Here is a 15,000-nt window from a genome sequence, read left to right as displayed (position 1 = left end):
ACATAGGATAAGACTCTCAAACCCGTCCACCAACAAAGATCGTGCGCACGATAGAGGTCTTGACACCGACGGCTGTTTTTGGTGGCATCGACTGAAGTTTCGTCAAGCAGATCACAAACCATCTTCAGAGTCAAGTGATTTGTGTTGTGCTAGCAAATCGTATTAGTATTCTAATAGTTGACCTGATTGGGCAGTAGAAAAATGATGTCATTGGATTCTCTTGTCAGCCTTGATGTCGCTTTGCTGGTATACTAACTTTAAACAATCTCCGCTGACCCGTCGCCATTCACTACTGGCACCTTAGAAACAGCTTATTGATAAAATGAACAGAACATCCAAACTGCGACAGTGTTTCAATGCTTCTGAGCTCCAACGGGACGAACCCTACCAATAACAGTCTTCCTTCCAGCATCATCAGGGCTGACCAGACAGAACAAAGCAACCTACCACTTACAAGATAAACTAGCAGAGTAGCAAGATCAACACTCAACCAATCCTAACCTTTCTATGCAGAATTACAACTTTCTTTCTTCATTTTCTCATTCAGCGGGAATTGGCTCACGCAGTCGGATTGTTGCTTTGTTTTAAGAAGAGGCAAAAGGTGAACAGCAAAGCATGTTTTCAAAGCATTTAACACTAAAAGGGGGTATATCTCTCTCATCAAACAGCTCAGAATCTAATCCGGGTATCGAAAGAGTCATCTCAGATGCCCCTGTTGCGCAATGGACTAGCGTGTTGGACTTCTAATTCAAAGGTTGTGGGTTCGAGTCCCACCAGGGGTGGAGTTATTTTGATCAAGTCGTCACAATTCTGCCCAGGCACAATGACCTTCGTTAAAATTGTCGGGCACATTTTAGGAATTGTTGCCTTACACTAAAAAGGCAAAAGCTCTTGAAAACAAACCATTCCGCGAAAACACTTCCAGATCCGTGGATGACTCTGACTCAGGTAGAAACATAGGATAAGACTCTCAAACCCTTCCACCAACAAAGATCGTGCGCACGATAGAGGTCTTGACACCGACGGCTGTTTTTGGTGGCATCGACTGAAGTTTCGTCAAGCAGATCACAAACCATCTTCAGAGTCAAGTGATTTGTGTTGTGCTAGCAAATCGTATTAGTATTCTAATAGTTGACCTGATTGGGCAGTAGAAAAATGATGTCATTGGATTCTCTTGTCAGCCTTGATGTCGCTCTGCTGGTATACTAACTTTTAACAAACTCCACTGACCCGTTGCCATTCACTACTGGCACCTTACAAACAGCCTATTGATAAAATGAACAGAACATCCAAACCGCGACAGTGTTTCAATGCTTCTGAGCTCCAACGGGACGAACCCTACCAATAACAGTCTTCCTTCCAGCATCATCAGGGCTGACCAGACAGAACAAAGCAACCTACCACTTACATGATAAACTAGCAGAGTAGCAAGATCAACACTCAACCAATCCTAACCTTTCTATGCAGAATTACAACTTTCTTTCTTCATTTTCTCATTCAGCGGGAATTGGCTCACGCAGTCGGATTGTTGCTTTGTTTTAAGAAGAGGCGAAAGGTGAACAGCAAAGCATGTTTTCAAAGCATTTAACACTAAAAGGGGGTATATCTCTCTCATCAAACAGGTCGGAATCTAATCCGGGTATCAAAAGAGTCATTTCAGATGCCCCTGTGGCGCAATGGACTAGCGTGTTGGACTTCTAATTCAAAGGTTGTGGGTTCGAGTCCCACCAGGGGTGGAGTTATTTTGATCAAGTCGTCACGAGTCTGGCCAGGCACAATGACCTTCGTTAAAACTGTCGGGCACATTTTAGAAATTGTTGCCTTACACTAAAAAGGCAAAAGCTCTTGAAAACAAACCATTCCGCGAAAACACCTCCAGATCCGTGGATGACTCTGATCAAACAGCAAACAATCGTGATCTCTCTCGAAAGAGGACAAAATGAGAGTACTGAAACAAATTGAGGCTGACGTGACTTGAAATTAAACATGTGGATTGTTTTGTTCCATACGCGGCATATATGATTCCTTGAAAATCAAATACTTCATTATCCTGAAAACAAAAGTAAAAGGAAAGAACTTGACCCCGACGTGACTTGAACACGCAGCCTTCTGATCTGGAGTCAGACGCGCTACCATTGCGCCATGGAGTCGACTAGAGGCGTCGTTTGGTTTCCCTTAAAAACAACAGGTAGAAACATAGGATAAGACTCTCAAACCCTTCCACCAACAAAGATCGTGCGCACGATAGAGGTCTTGACACCAACGGCTGTTTTTGGTGGCATCGACTGAAGTTTCGTCAAGCAGATCACAAACCATCTTCAGAGTCAAATGATTTGTGTTGTGCTAGCAAATCGTATTAGTATTCTAATAGTTGACCTGATTGGGCAGTAGAAAAATGATGTCATTGGATTCTCTTGTCAGCCTTGACGTCGCTTTGATGGTATACTAACTTTAAACAATCTCCGCTGACCCGTCGCCATTCACTACTGGCACCTTAGAAACAGCTTATTGATAAAATGAACAGAACATCCAAACTGCGACAGTGTTTCAATGCTTCTGAGCTCCAACGGGACGAACCCTACCAATAACAGTCTTCCTTCCAGCATCATCAGGGCTGACCAGACAGAACAAAGCAACCTACCACTTACAAGATAAACTAGCAGAGTAGCAAGATCAACACTCAACCAATCCTAACCTTTCTATGCAGAATTACAACTTTCTTTCTTCATTTTCTCATTCAGCGGGAATTGGCTCACGCAGTCGGATTGTTGCTTTGTTTTAAGAAGAGGCAAAAGGTGAACAGCAAAGCATGTTTTCAAAGCATTTAACACTAAAAGGGGGTATATCTCTCTCATCAAACAGCTCAGAATCTAATCCGGGTATCGAAAGAGTCATCTCAGATGCCCCTGTTGCGCAATGGACTAGCGTGTTGGACTTCTAATTCAAAGGTTGTGGGTTCGAGTCCCACCAGGGGTGGAGTTATTTTGATCAAGTCGTCACAATTCTGCCCAGGCACAATGACCTTCGTTAAAATTGTCGGGCACATTTTAGGAATTGTTGCCTTACACTAAAAAGGCAAAAGCTCTTGAAAACAAACCATTCCGCGAAAACACTTCCAGATCCGTGGATGACTCTGACTCAGGTAGAAACATAGGATAAGACTCTCAAACCCGTCCACCAACAAAGATCGTGCGCACGATAGAGGTCTTGACACCGACGGCTGTTTTTGGTGGCATCGACTGAAGTTTCGTCAAGCAGATCACAAACCATCTTCAGAGTCAAGTGATTTGTGTTGTGCTAGCAAATCGTATTAGTATTCTAATAGTTGACCTGATTGGGCAGTAGAAAAATGATGTCATTGGATTCTCTTGTCAGCCTTGATGTCGCTCTGCTGGTATACTAACTTTTAACAAACTCCACTGACCCGTTGCCATTCACTACTGGCACCTTACAAACAGCCTATTGATAAAATGAACAGAACATCCAAACCGCGACAGTGTTTCAATGCTTCTGAGCTCCAACGGGACGAACCCTACCAATAACAGTCTTCCTTCCAGCATCATCAGGGCTGACCAGACAGAACAAAGCAACCTACCACTTACATGATAAACTAGCAGAGTAGCAAGATCAACACTCAACCAATCCTAACCTTTCTATGCAGAATTACAACTTTCTTTCTTCATTTTCTCATTCAGCGGGAATTGGCTCACGCAGTCGGATTGTTGCTTTGTTTTAAGAAGAGGCGAAAGGTGAACAGCAAAGCATGTTTTCAAAGCATTTAACACTAAAAGAGGGTATATCTCTCTCATCAAACAGCTCAGAATCTAATCCGGGTATCGAAAGAGTCGTCTCAGATGCCCCTGTTGCGCAATGGACTAGCGTGTTGGACTTCTAATTCAAAGGTTGTGGTTCGAGTCCCACCAGGGGTGGAGTTATTTTGATCAAGTCGTCACGAGTCTGCCCAGGCACAATGACCTTCGTTAAAATTGTCGGGCACATTTTAGGAATTGTTGCCTTACACTAAAAAGGCAAAAGCTCTTGAAAACAAACCATTCCGCGAAAACACTTCCAGATCCGTGGATGACGGAAACAATCGTGATCTCTCTCGAAAGAGGACAAAATGAGAGTACAGAAGCAAATTGAGGCTGACGTGACTTGAAATTAAACATGTGGATTGTTTTGTTCCATACGCGGCATATATGATTCCTTGAAAATCAAATACTTCATTATCCTGAAAACAAAAGTAAAAGGAAAGAACTTGACCCCGACGTGACTTGAACACGCAGCCTTCTGATCTGGAGTCAGACGCGCTACCATTGCGCCACGGAGTCGACTAGAGGCGTCGTTTGGTTTCCCTTAAAAACAACAGGTAGAAACATAGGATAAGACTCTCAAACCCGTCCACCAACAAAGATCGTGCGCACGATAGAGGTCTTGACACCGACGGCTGTTTTTGGTGGCATCGACTGAAGTTTCGTCAAGCAGATCACAAACCATCTTCAGAGTCAAGTGATTTGTGTTGTGCTAGCAAATCGTATTAGTATTCTAATAGTTGACCTGATTGGGCAGTAGAAAAAATGATCTCATTGGATTCTCTTGTCAGCCTTGATGTCGCTTTGCTGGTATACTAACTTTGAACATACTCCGCTGACCCGTTGCCATTCACTACTGGCACCTTACTAACGACTTATTGATAAAATGAACAGAACATCCAAACAGCGACGGTGCTTCAATGCTTTAGAGCTTCAACTGGACGATTGGGATATCGTGCGACAATTTAAACATTTTTTAATGCTTTTGACTTTGCAAAAAACTAGCGAGATCTGTAATTTATAGCATTTTTTCTAAGCAGATCTTTGCATAGAAAAGTTTTAGAGTACTTTTACAGACAGTGGATACATATAGGAACAACAATAAAAGCAAGTTGACACACGCTAACACCAACTTGGTGTGGCCAACACATTACGCATGGGCACAACCATTTCACCCGGTCATTTAGCAGCCATGGACAGCTGTTTCGGCCTTTTGTGCCTCATCAGCGCGCGCGCGCGCATGGCTTAGCTAACATACCAGACGGGTGTGTTTAGTACCCCTTTAAGTGGCAGCTTCACATGCCAAACATGTGGTAAGCCATGCTGATGAGGGTTGGTGTTAGCGTGTGTCATCTTGCTTTTATTGTTGATACAAATAGGCCATTTTCGGAATATCAAATATTCAGCTTGATAGTGAGGCAGTGAGGACAAAAACAATAGCAACTCGTTGGAATAAATGTGAAAAATATTTACATATGATCCACTTTCCTTTGTCTTTGTCCTCTAAACCTCTCTTTCAAGCTGAATTTTAATATATCGAAAAAGGCCTGTTAGGGGATCGCGCGAATTTTTGTAGAATTTTAGCGTAAAAAAGCGATAAATTGTGGGTAGAATTTGTCCTCTGTTTTATTATGAAGGAGCTAAATTTTTTATTTGTTTTGGTTCCTAAATTTTTCAGGTATTCATAAATGCCTGTCCAGAAATTATTCTTTTGTCTTTGTGCTAATCATCCTAACTAGCCTCTCTTTGGAACAAAATTCTTTTGAATTTTGTTCGTGTTTACGAGGCTAGTTAAGATGATTAGTATAAAGACAAAAGAATAATTACTTAGTCGCCATTTATGAATACGGTCTATTCAACTTATACGACATACAGTCTACTTTGGACTTCAAATCTACTTCAACGAAACAAGGATTTTAAACAAGCTGAGAAGATTCATAATAGGCAGTTTCCGATATCCCGGGTATCCACTAGACTAACGAGACAACCTCCCGGAAAATCGATTTTTTAGAGTATTGAAATAGTAGTACCCAGCAAAACAACTGAAAGTTAACCGTCTTCAACGGGGTTTTTAGATCTAAATACTGTAGATCAGCGGGGCATAGCTTAGAAACGCTATTTCTTTTTGAACTAAAGCTGTAATTCTGCCTGTTTTCATTCTTTTTAGAGCGGTAAGCTTGTCAATATTAACATGGGATATTGCGTCGTGTCATTGTTACACGATGTTTGTTGACACAAACTTCGCTGCTTTTCTTATGTAAATAGAAACTCGTTGGCATTACAAAAATATGATTTACATAAGAAAAGCAACGAGGTTTCTATCAAAGCATGGTCAACTCCAGCATCGCTTTTATTCAAACTCCTGGTAACTGACCACAGAACTGTAAAATGGGTTGATACGGCGCCATTTTGTCTCACACTGCGATGTTACCCTATTGTATTTGAATTTTCGCAGATGTGAACAGAACCATAATTGAATAAAATTGAATGGAGTATGATACCCTGAATTGTACTTCAGTTGACCATGATAATCAACGTTGAGTGTGAACACGGCGTTGGTAAATTTATTTAGTATGATCGTTTGGAGGATCGATTCTAGTCACAACCCCGTAAAATGGTCTGTTGCTCAGCTTGTCCAGCTAAGCGTGAGGATCGCTTCCCTCATTCGTTGGGTTCCATCATTATGGTTAGGTTGAAACAGGAAAGAGGTGATGTCGGGATTGTGAGGTAGTGGACAAAAGTAAACGAAATCAAGGAACTAAGTTTTTTGCATGCAATTCCTAAAAAAATACACCTTGTTCCAAAATGGCCGCCGTTTTAGAAATTGGCCCTTTTGGCCTCGTTCAAGGTTAAATATTCTTTTGAATTTTACGCTTGAAAGCGAGGGCAAAAGGGCCAATAGACCTTAATCACGATGGCCGCCATGTTGGATTTGCTATTATCATGCAAATTAGCAACACACTTCTGAGGAGGTAAACGACACAAGTTCGAGAGGTTATAACGAACATCTTAGCCACACAGATAATTTGTTTCACGTTCATTGAATGTTTATCACCTAAGTAATACAATAGAATGATTACACAAGTTACTTCGTCGTTTTTAGTGAAAAATGAGCAGCTAACGAAGTAGAAAGTCAAACTGTCAAAGGCAATCCAAAGATACAAAATTATTATAAATGTGCTTAATAAAATGGACTTTTAGCAATGTCATTTCAATATTTCGACGAGTCGATTTTCCGCAATTTGCCTTTTTTCCAATGTTTGCCCCCCAGCATAACACATGGCTAATTTGCATGACAATTTGAAAACCAACATGGCGGATATCGTGAATAAGGCCTATTTACAAGGATACAAAAAAATACTAAAATGGCGGCAATTTTGGAGCAAGGTGTATATCCGTCCGAGCGCTTTATAAATGAATCCCAAAATGTCAATGATGATTAAATTGCCTTATCAAGAACCGCACCGACAAAAATCTTTTTACAGTGGGACGGTAAAAGTTATGAATTGATATAACACCAACCCGGCTGTCTGCCCCCCTACTCTTCACGAGCAGTGTATGTGTTCTTTAACGTCCCACAGAGTTGATTAACAGGAAGGGTTGTAAAAACCAACCTTACGCCTAGGGTTAGCCAAATTGAGGGTTTTGGTTACTTTCCAAAAGATAAAACAATGACCTGCAACAAGAGACCTGTGGGATGTGACCTGTGTTTTAGACCCGCCGGTTGTAAGACGGGACGTATGGTTTAAAGGCGAATCTTTGCTGACACCATTGGTTACATTTTGTCTCATTAACATATGAGTTTGCTGACAGAAAGGATCGTGCTATTTACAAATTGACTTCAAAAGGTAAAAGAACGGGTTAAACTTAGTTAAATCTCCAATTTGCAAACTTTTAGCTTTGATAACGAGCGAGTTATTAGCCATCAAAAACTAATAAAATCTTGGGTGGCAAAAGCGCTCAGGAGCTCATATATTCTTTGTAAAATTTCACATTTTCAAAGTGTCATTACTCAGAGGTTATCTGGTAAATTTGCGCTCAACGTTTCAGAGATAGCTCGACCGTTATGCAATGCCCTTTCAATACTCATTGAGCGAGTTTCAATCGAGTGTCGTTAAACCAAAACCAAAGTAATTACTTTGGTCAATCAAAACGGACGGAGACAATCCAGTAAACCAATAAAAACTCGAAGTAAATACACGTAGCCGACACAAAGCGCTCGAAAATGTGCACGCTCTGCAAAACCAAAGCAATTCGCAAATTGCTTTGGACACTCATTTGAAAACCTCTCTGTTGATCTTTTAGCTGATAGATTAGAAAACGATGGATTTATGCTAATGCGGCAAAAAATGTGAAAAAAAGATTCCCCTATAGTCCTTATCTAAGAAGGCTTGAAAGTCTAACCATTTGCAGATGAAAATACAAAGGCAGAACTTCCTCCTCTGTTATTTTTAAGACCCTGTTGTTTTTCCGACCTCGGGGGATTGAGAGCCAGCGAGCTTCCGCACGAAAGTCCGACACCCAACTAACTTAGCCACTGGTCTTGAAATATCATTCTTTCTCAGCTGGGTCGCTGATGTGATCGCACAACTGAAACTCTTTAGTTTACGTCATTTATTTTCTTTCCCATTAAACAGTGCTTTTACTTTAGCTAGGAAGAACTAAAAAGTGTATCTAATGTGAACTATGCAACTAAATTGGACGAAAGATTATAGGTGAAAGAACATTTCGTAAACTTAGGAACTATCGATAAATTGTTCCTCGTCATATTCGTTCATTCCAGGCTCTTCAGGAAGGCCGTCTTGGTTAAGATCTTGCATCGCGTTATGATCGCCATTTTGGAAAAAAGACCATTTGTACATCTCATCTAGGATCCGCTCCCTCACGCTGTTGCCCATTTCGAAAAGATAACGCAGTCCGATTTCGGTCCCAATGGATTCTTCTGTATCGGCCACAAGAAAGCCCTTTTCTTTATAATAGTGACAGCCCAGCTTCAAGTCAACCACGCGTCGGACGACATCAGAGTAAATCTCGATGCAGCCACCGAACTTTTTCTTCTCGTATGACATGTTTGAGACCTTAACACACAAGTCGGCCATGCCTATCATTCCCTCGCAGAGAGGAGGGGGGTTTTCGCCTGTAAAAAGAGAAATGGGGCAATCACGTGACCACGATACACCATAAAACCCATTGTTATATAGCTGAAATTTTCCCCGCAACAGCGCGTGCTTTCATTGGTTACTTCGAGGTCACATGACATCTAACAATAAAACTGTTTCCCGCCAAAAGTTTCTGACCAGGAAACATTGCAAAATCTATGACGTCAGAGGGTAACAGTGCACTGTTACCCGCGAACGTTGACCGACGACCGCCGTTCCTGTTGCCATTGCTCGTTTTTCTTTTCGTGCTATATAACAAAACACTTAATGACTGGTCCCTCGGGAAACAGTTAATTTTGTTTCCCAGGAATCTCAATGTTTCCCTAGGCTGCGCCTCGGGGAAACATTGAGATTCTCGGGAAACAAAATTAACTGCTTCCCTCGGGACCAGTCGTTAAGTGTTTATTGTTAGATTCTCATCAGAATATCGCGTTTCTGACCTTAGGCTCGATTACCAGCCGCTGTTTCGGGAAATGAGCCAGCGCTCACTCCCGAAATCACGGCTGGACGCGTGAGATGAGCCATTGTTAATCATCCGCCAATCAGAAACTCGCCTGCACATATCGAGCAGACATGAATTATTATTACTGGGTTGCCAGTATGGCAAACCCAGTCGGAATCTGGGTTGGTTTTTTTTTTCCGTGTTGGTATAAGTCTTGCCTGTCACTCCCCTGCTAAGTGGTGTCTTTGTGCATAGAGCCTTCTGCGCGTATTTTCTTAGGATCGAGACGGTAGTGGGAAATGCGTAGATTTCTCTGGTGGACACAGAAGAATGATTAACTTAACCGGCAATGGCGTCCAAAGTCATGTAAGGCAAATGGCGTTTTACTGGATCTTTGAACAAAATATACCCTTATGAAGCTCAATAATGGCAAGTCATTTGGATACTGAACAAGACAGGCGGTGGAATCTTAAAAGCGACGAGTAATGGACTTCGACAACAATCTGTCGCCCGTCGAGCCGAAATCAAAGTGAGCTGCATTTCTAAGATGTTACCAAGTGTGCTGTTATGTAGAAAGTTCTGTAGAACACTGAAACCAAATGGAAAATTCTCTGATAAGTTATGGGTTCAACAAAGACAGAGAACGAATCGAACACCTTAAGTGGATCTGTGATCAACTCTGCACAGTCTTCAGGTAAAACAAAAATGGAAATGTGACAGCCAAGAATTATTTGAAAGAAAGCTTGTCGTCTATTTTGTGCTTCATTATTCAAGGAAAAGGTTATTCATGGAAACGGTTTGATCCTGAAATTTTAGTTTGTTGTAATATTGCGCATATTTGACACGATAGAGTTTTTTCTCTTCACGCCCGTAATGAAATAGGAAGGGGTTTTCGCCTCTAACAGCAAATATGTTGTTTGTTTCAAAAAATTGTTCGCTGGAAAAGGTGGCCTTTATGAATTCATCATGTTTTATAATATGCGAGCTTAACTGGATAGTTTTTATGGCAAAAGTAAAGCATTTTCGTGTCAAAATGAGGTTAGCGTTTTTCTGTTGTGTTAACTTAATTAAATATAAATATACATTCTGCCTCGTGAGTTTGTTATTCTCGTTAACCAGCAATGGCGTTTTAGTGCATCTTATGTTGTTTGTTTCAATAAAATGTTTCGCTGGAAAAGGATTCTGTGATATTTTTTGCCTTTGTGAATTATAATATCATGTTGTGTATTGAATTTTCGAGCTTAAGGTTGAAACGTGATACGGAAGGATATTTTTAGTATTGCTCTGTAAGCAGGAAAGGTTTCATGAAAATAAACAGGTCTGTTGGAAGCGTGCCTTGAGTTTCAACAAAATGAGCCCCAAAATCAGCAAAAAATTGTGACGCCGGTGAATAATAAAGTAGCTGCTATTTCCAAAATGATGGAATTACCTGGTGATAAATAACCTCGTCTTGGAGAGTAAATTTTTGACTTTGCAGAAACAATGGTGGGCAATTGTGACCCCTTAAATGGTCTTAATGACCCCCCAACTTGAAAAAAGTTGTCTGGAACGGTGCACGTACCACAGACAACCAAGTTTACCCTCACGGAGGGTCTAGTTTTTGGTTCAAGTTGTGGCTGCGAAGGTATTCTTTGACCCCGCCTGTTCGAGCTTTACAGTATCTCTAAGGTGGGAAACATCCAAGATTATGACAAAGGAAAGAGTTCGAGAAGCTGGAGAATGGTATTGTGTTGTTTTCTACCGCTTGAAACGTGATACGGAAGGATATTTTTAGTATTGCTCTGTAAGCAGGAAAGGTTTCATGAAAATAAACAGGTCTGTTGGAAGCGTGCCTTGAGTTTCAACAAAATGAGCCCCAAAATCAGCAAAAAATTGTGACGCCGGTGAATAATAAAGTAGCTGCTATTTCCAAAATGATGGAATTACCTGGTGATAAATAACCTCGTCTTGGAGAGTAAATTTTTGACTTTGCAGAAACAATGGTGGGCAATTGTGACCCCTTAAATGGTCTTAATGACCCCCCAACTTGAAAAAAGTTGTCTGGAACGGTGCACGTACCACAGACAACCAAGTTTACCCTCACGGAGGGTCTAGTTTTTGGTTCAAGTTGTGGCTGCGAAGGTATTCTTTGACCCCGCCTGTTCGAGCTTTACAGTATCTCTAAGGTGGGAAACATCCAAGATTATGACAAAGGAAAGAGTTCGAGAAGCTGGAGAATGGTATTGTGTTGTTTTCTACCGCCTGAGTTCGGAAACTTCACTACTAATTTTCCAGTTGGCGCCAAGGGAAAAATACGGCTTTCAAATCCATTGCTATTGCAAGTTCTCCTCAGACTTTGCTAATGTAAGAGCAAGCAAGATTCCTCAAGATCAATTGAAATTATTGCTGAGTTTCGTGGTGGCAAAACGAGGGGGCCGGTGAAGCAGACTGAGAGATTTGAAGCGGCCGAAGATTTTGTTGATGAATGATGATTCGCCGCTTGAATTCAAACTCACATTGATTATTTAACCACAAACTCAAGCTCGCATCATCTGGAAACTTCGCACAGACGTTTAAGAACTGTTATGTAATTACTGTTTGATAAAACCAATCTTTTGTGTTGTCTAATGCAACTATTAAGTTTACATAATTATCTTTTGAATTAACGTCACAGACACAATTTCAGCCGTCTCTTCTCGGGGAGGATACCCGAAATCGAGTGAGCGGCGGAAATCGAGCCTTTTCTGACCTAGTCAATGACGAATGCATAAATAGGTTATAGAACGCAATAGAGGTTGTAGGGTACAATACGGAAGTTGCTATGGAAACAAAGCGATGGCGGAAAATAAGAAAATCGTGTGACTTTGCTCGTAAATTTCGTGATATGTGGTAATTTGTGATATTTTGAAAGTTCTGGGATTTTAACAACTTTCAAAAGAAGAGTTTTGCTCCTAAATCAGGAAATGTACTCGCGTTCATACGATTTCCTTTATTTCTCTCTTTATAAAAAGGGGAACCTCTGCGATGCCGGGTGAAAAGCTCTACCAACTGCAAAAACCAGCATACAGCTGATTCCAGCTGGCTGTAAGCTGTGCTCAAAGGTCATACATGGACCGTATAGCGGCAGCCAGAGGCGCCATAGCTAGCTTTCGGTTCGAAGTTGTTGAGCTGTGTCGTTGCTGTGCTTGCGACGGCGATTAGCCAACGAGGTGCTACGCTCTTCGTTCACGGCTATAATCATCTCAGAGTGGAATAATTGGTTTATTAAAAACTCCCGGAAATAAATTATGGATATATCTTCCCTACTTTACTTTGTTTAACAAAAAAGGCTATGAATACGGTTACTGACGTTAGTAGAGCATGGTATAACAGTTCACATACCATGATGGCTAAGCGATTCAAAACTCTAGCATTGCATTATCCAGTGATTTAGTTTTTAATAAATTCGTTTATTTCGCCCAATAAATTTAAAAATAGAAAATAGCCCACAATCAAGTCTTACTGAGGCCCTCCCAGGGCGGTCCATGTCCTTTAAATATTTGTTCCCAAAAAACTTTCAAACTTGTTCCCAGCTTTTTGATCCCTAAAATTGTTTTAAAATGATGGTGTTCCCTTGTTCCCTAAAGTACTTTGACATTGTTCCCCAAATTAGCCATGTTCTCTTTTTTCTTAAAACCCGTAGGAGGGCCTTCTTATCATAGGAAATGGAAATTACTGGAAACTAACGCGAATTTAATGTATAACGACTTTCGAATAAAGAAAATTAACGCCAAGGAGGAGGTAGAATTTCAAAATGATGGAAATTAACGCTAGTAAGACACAGTTGGTGATGACCACTGGCACAAATTTATTGAACCCTGGATGCAAAAAAAATCACTGAACAAAACTGAGCCATGTGAACAACAAAACAGTCCTCAAAATTCTAATTAATGCAGGGGTTGACGGAAAGAAAAGCTAAAAAAAGAAAGCTTGCACTTCATATTATTGTTTTTTATAGGTGTCATGAATGTTTGGAAAGGTTTCAAAATTAGTGTTAAAATAATAGAAATTAAGAGCGCGGAATTAACGCTGCCTTTAATTAACTTCGCAAAAAATTCAACCTCGTTCCCAGGGTCTCTCATCTTAACGCCTGGGGCGAGCGAGGAGAGACCCTGGTAGGGTCTGGTCACGTGTCTCTCAGAATCTGGGAGATGAAAATTTATCCAATGAAGGGAGGGGCGGCTTAGTAAGAATTTTGCCTATACTGAGACTACGGAAGTGCGGAATGTGTTGTCACCAAAACAAACCAAGTTTCACGTGCTGCGGTATGTGAACTTATGTTCTTCTGCGGCTATGTCCGGCGATAATAGTTTGCAAACGCCGAAGAAAACATATACATCGTCTGTCATGAGTTGCTGTAGATTGTGCGGTTCAGTCAAAGACGTTTTACATTGTAAAAATCTGTTCAAGAAGGCCACTGAGGAATTGCTCGCCATAGCCGAGGCTGTGTTTGAAGGAACTTTACAACGCCATGAATTAAGGCCACAAACGCGACAAACGCGACAAATTCCTTGTTTAGAGAGGACCCCTCCCTAGTGTTTTCAATTGTCACGGAAGCACGTGACCAGACCCTACCAGGGTCTCTCCTCGCTCGAGAGACCCTGGAAACGAGGTTGCAAAAAATTAGGCTCAACATAATTAGCGCGATTTAAATTAACGTGAATTTTAACGATTCGCGTTAGTTTCATGGAGTGTTAATTTCCTATAATAAGGTATTTTTTGAATGCCGAAATAACGTTTCCTTTGAATCCAAGTTGCAACCACTTTTTTGGGGTTAAAGGAGGACGTTTCATCGAGGAAGCACGATGATTTGAGAGAAATGACTTTTATTAAAACGTTGAGAACGCTTACTTTGATCCAAGGTTTGCTTGAAAGCATATAATGTCAATATGCATCAAGTAAAGCTACCTATAAATTTTGACTTTCCTTTCCTTTCCTTTGACTTACCAGAGAGAGTTTCATTGAAAAGAACTTTGTTATTGGCCGTAAATGTGAGGCGTACACCCTGAATAAAGAGATAGAAAGAAAGTAAGAACGTTATTGTGCCATCTAACATTCAGGATAAATTGTTTTTAGAGTATTCTAGAATACTGTGAAGAATATTCAGGTATACGGCAATCCGTAGTCTTTTGCCAAAATCGGGCTCCGACATCGCGAGATCAAGTGCCGCTCAAACCACCAACTGAAGCTGTTCCTACAATTCAAGTCATCGCTTTCACGTGTACTAGACAGTCACTTGGTAAGCCTTTAACTATAACCAGTTATAGGCTTCATCTGATTTGTTCTTTTCATCCCTAACAGTTGTTTGATTGGTTCTGAAAAGCTCCTGAAAGGAGCAATGAACTCAGAGATTCAGTGTGGTGATGATGTCGATACTGATGTAGTAGTGGTAGTAGTAGTAGTAGTAGTAGTAGTAGTAGTAGTAGTAGTAGTAGTAGCAGTAGTAGTAGTAGCAGTAGTAGTAGTAGCAGTAGTAGTAGCAGCAGCAGCAGCAGTAGTAGTAGTAGTAGTAGTAGTAGTAGAAGTAGTAGTAGTAGTAGTAGTAGTAGTAGTAGTAGTAGTAGTAGTA

At 40.9% G+C, this 15,000-nt stretch overlaps 1 protein-coding gene and 5 non-coding genes across 7 annotated transcripts in view; 3 read left to right on the top strand and 3 right to left on the bottom strand.

Annotated features, from left to right (window-relative positions):
• Positions 1-708: 708 nt before the first annotated feature.
• Trnar-ucu (transfer RNA arginine (anticodon UCU)) lies at positions 709-782 on the top strand. The gene has a single exon. It is a non-coding gene; the product is annotated as a tRNA-Arg (tRNA).
• An 880-nt stretch (positions 783-1,662) lies between these two features.
• On the top strand, positions 1,663-1,736 carry Trnar-ucu (transfer RNA arginine (anticodon UCU)). Its single transcript has one exon. It is a non-coding gene; the product is annotated as a tRNA-Arg (tRNA).
• A 342-nt stretch (positions 1,737-2,078) lies between these two features.
• Positions 2,079-2,150, bottom strand: Trnaw-cca (transfer RNA tryptophan (anticodon CCA)). The gene has a single exon. It is a non-coding gene; the product is annotated as a tRNA-Trp (tRNA).
• A 752-nt stretch (positions 2,151-2,902) lies between these two features.
• Positions 2,903-2,976, top strand: Trnar-ucu (transfer RNA arginine (anticodon UCU)). The gene has a single exon. It is a non-coding gene; the product is annotated as a tRNA-Arg (tRNA).
• A 1,283-nt stretch (positions 2,977-4,259) lies between these two features.
• Trnaw-cca (transfer RNA tryptophan (anticodon CCA)) lies at positions 4,260-4,331 on the bottom strand. The gene has a single exon. It is a non-coding gene; the product is annotated as a tRNA-Trp (tRNA).
• Positions 4,332-8,415: 4,084 nt separating this feature from the next.
• LOC138003136 (uncharacterized) overlaps positions 8,416-15,000 on the bottom strand; it is a 13,301-nt gene continuing 6,716 nt past the window's right edge. For both annotated transcript variants that reach the window (XM_068849098.1, XM_068849099.1), the window contains 2 exons: positions 14,379-14,436; positions 8,416-8,949 (listed from right to left, as the gene is read on the bottom strand). In XM_068849098.1, coding sequence (XP_068705199.1) covers positions 8,549-8,949; positions 14,379-14,436 — 459 coding nt within the window. In that variant the 3' untranslated portion in view covers positions 8,416-8,548. The remainder of the gene's footprint in view (positions 8,950-14,378; positions 14,437-15,000) is intronic.

The sequence above is a fragment of the Montipora foliosa genome, chromosome 5 (assembly GCF_036669935.1).
Source record: "Montipora foliosa isolate CH-2021 chromosome 5, ASM3666993v2, whole genome shotgun sequence".
Classification (NCBI taxonomy): domain Eukaryota; kingdom Metazoa; phylum Cnidaria; class Anthozoa; order Scleractinia; family Acroporidae; genus Montipora; species Montipora foliosa.
This window is presented reverse-complemented; position numbering and strand designations above follow the sequence as displayed.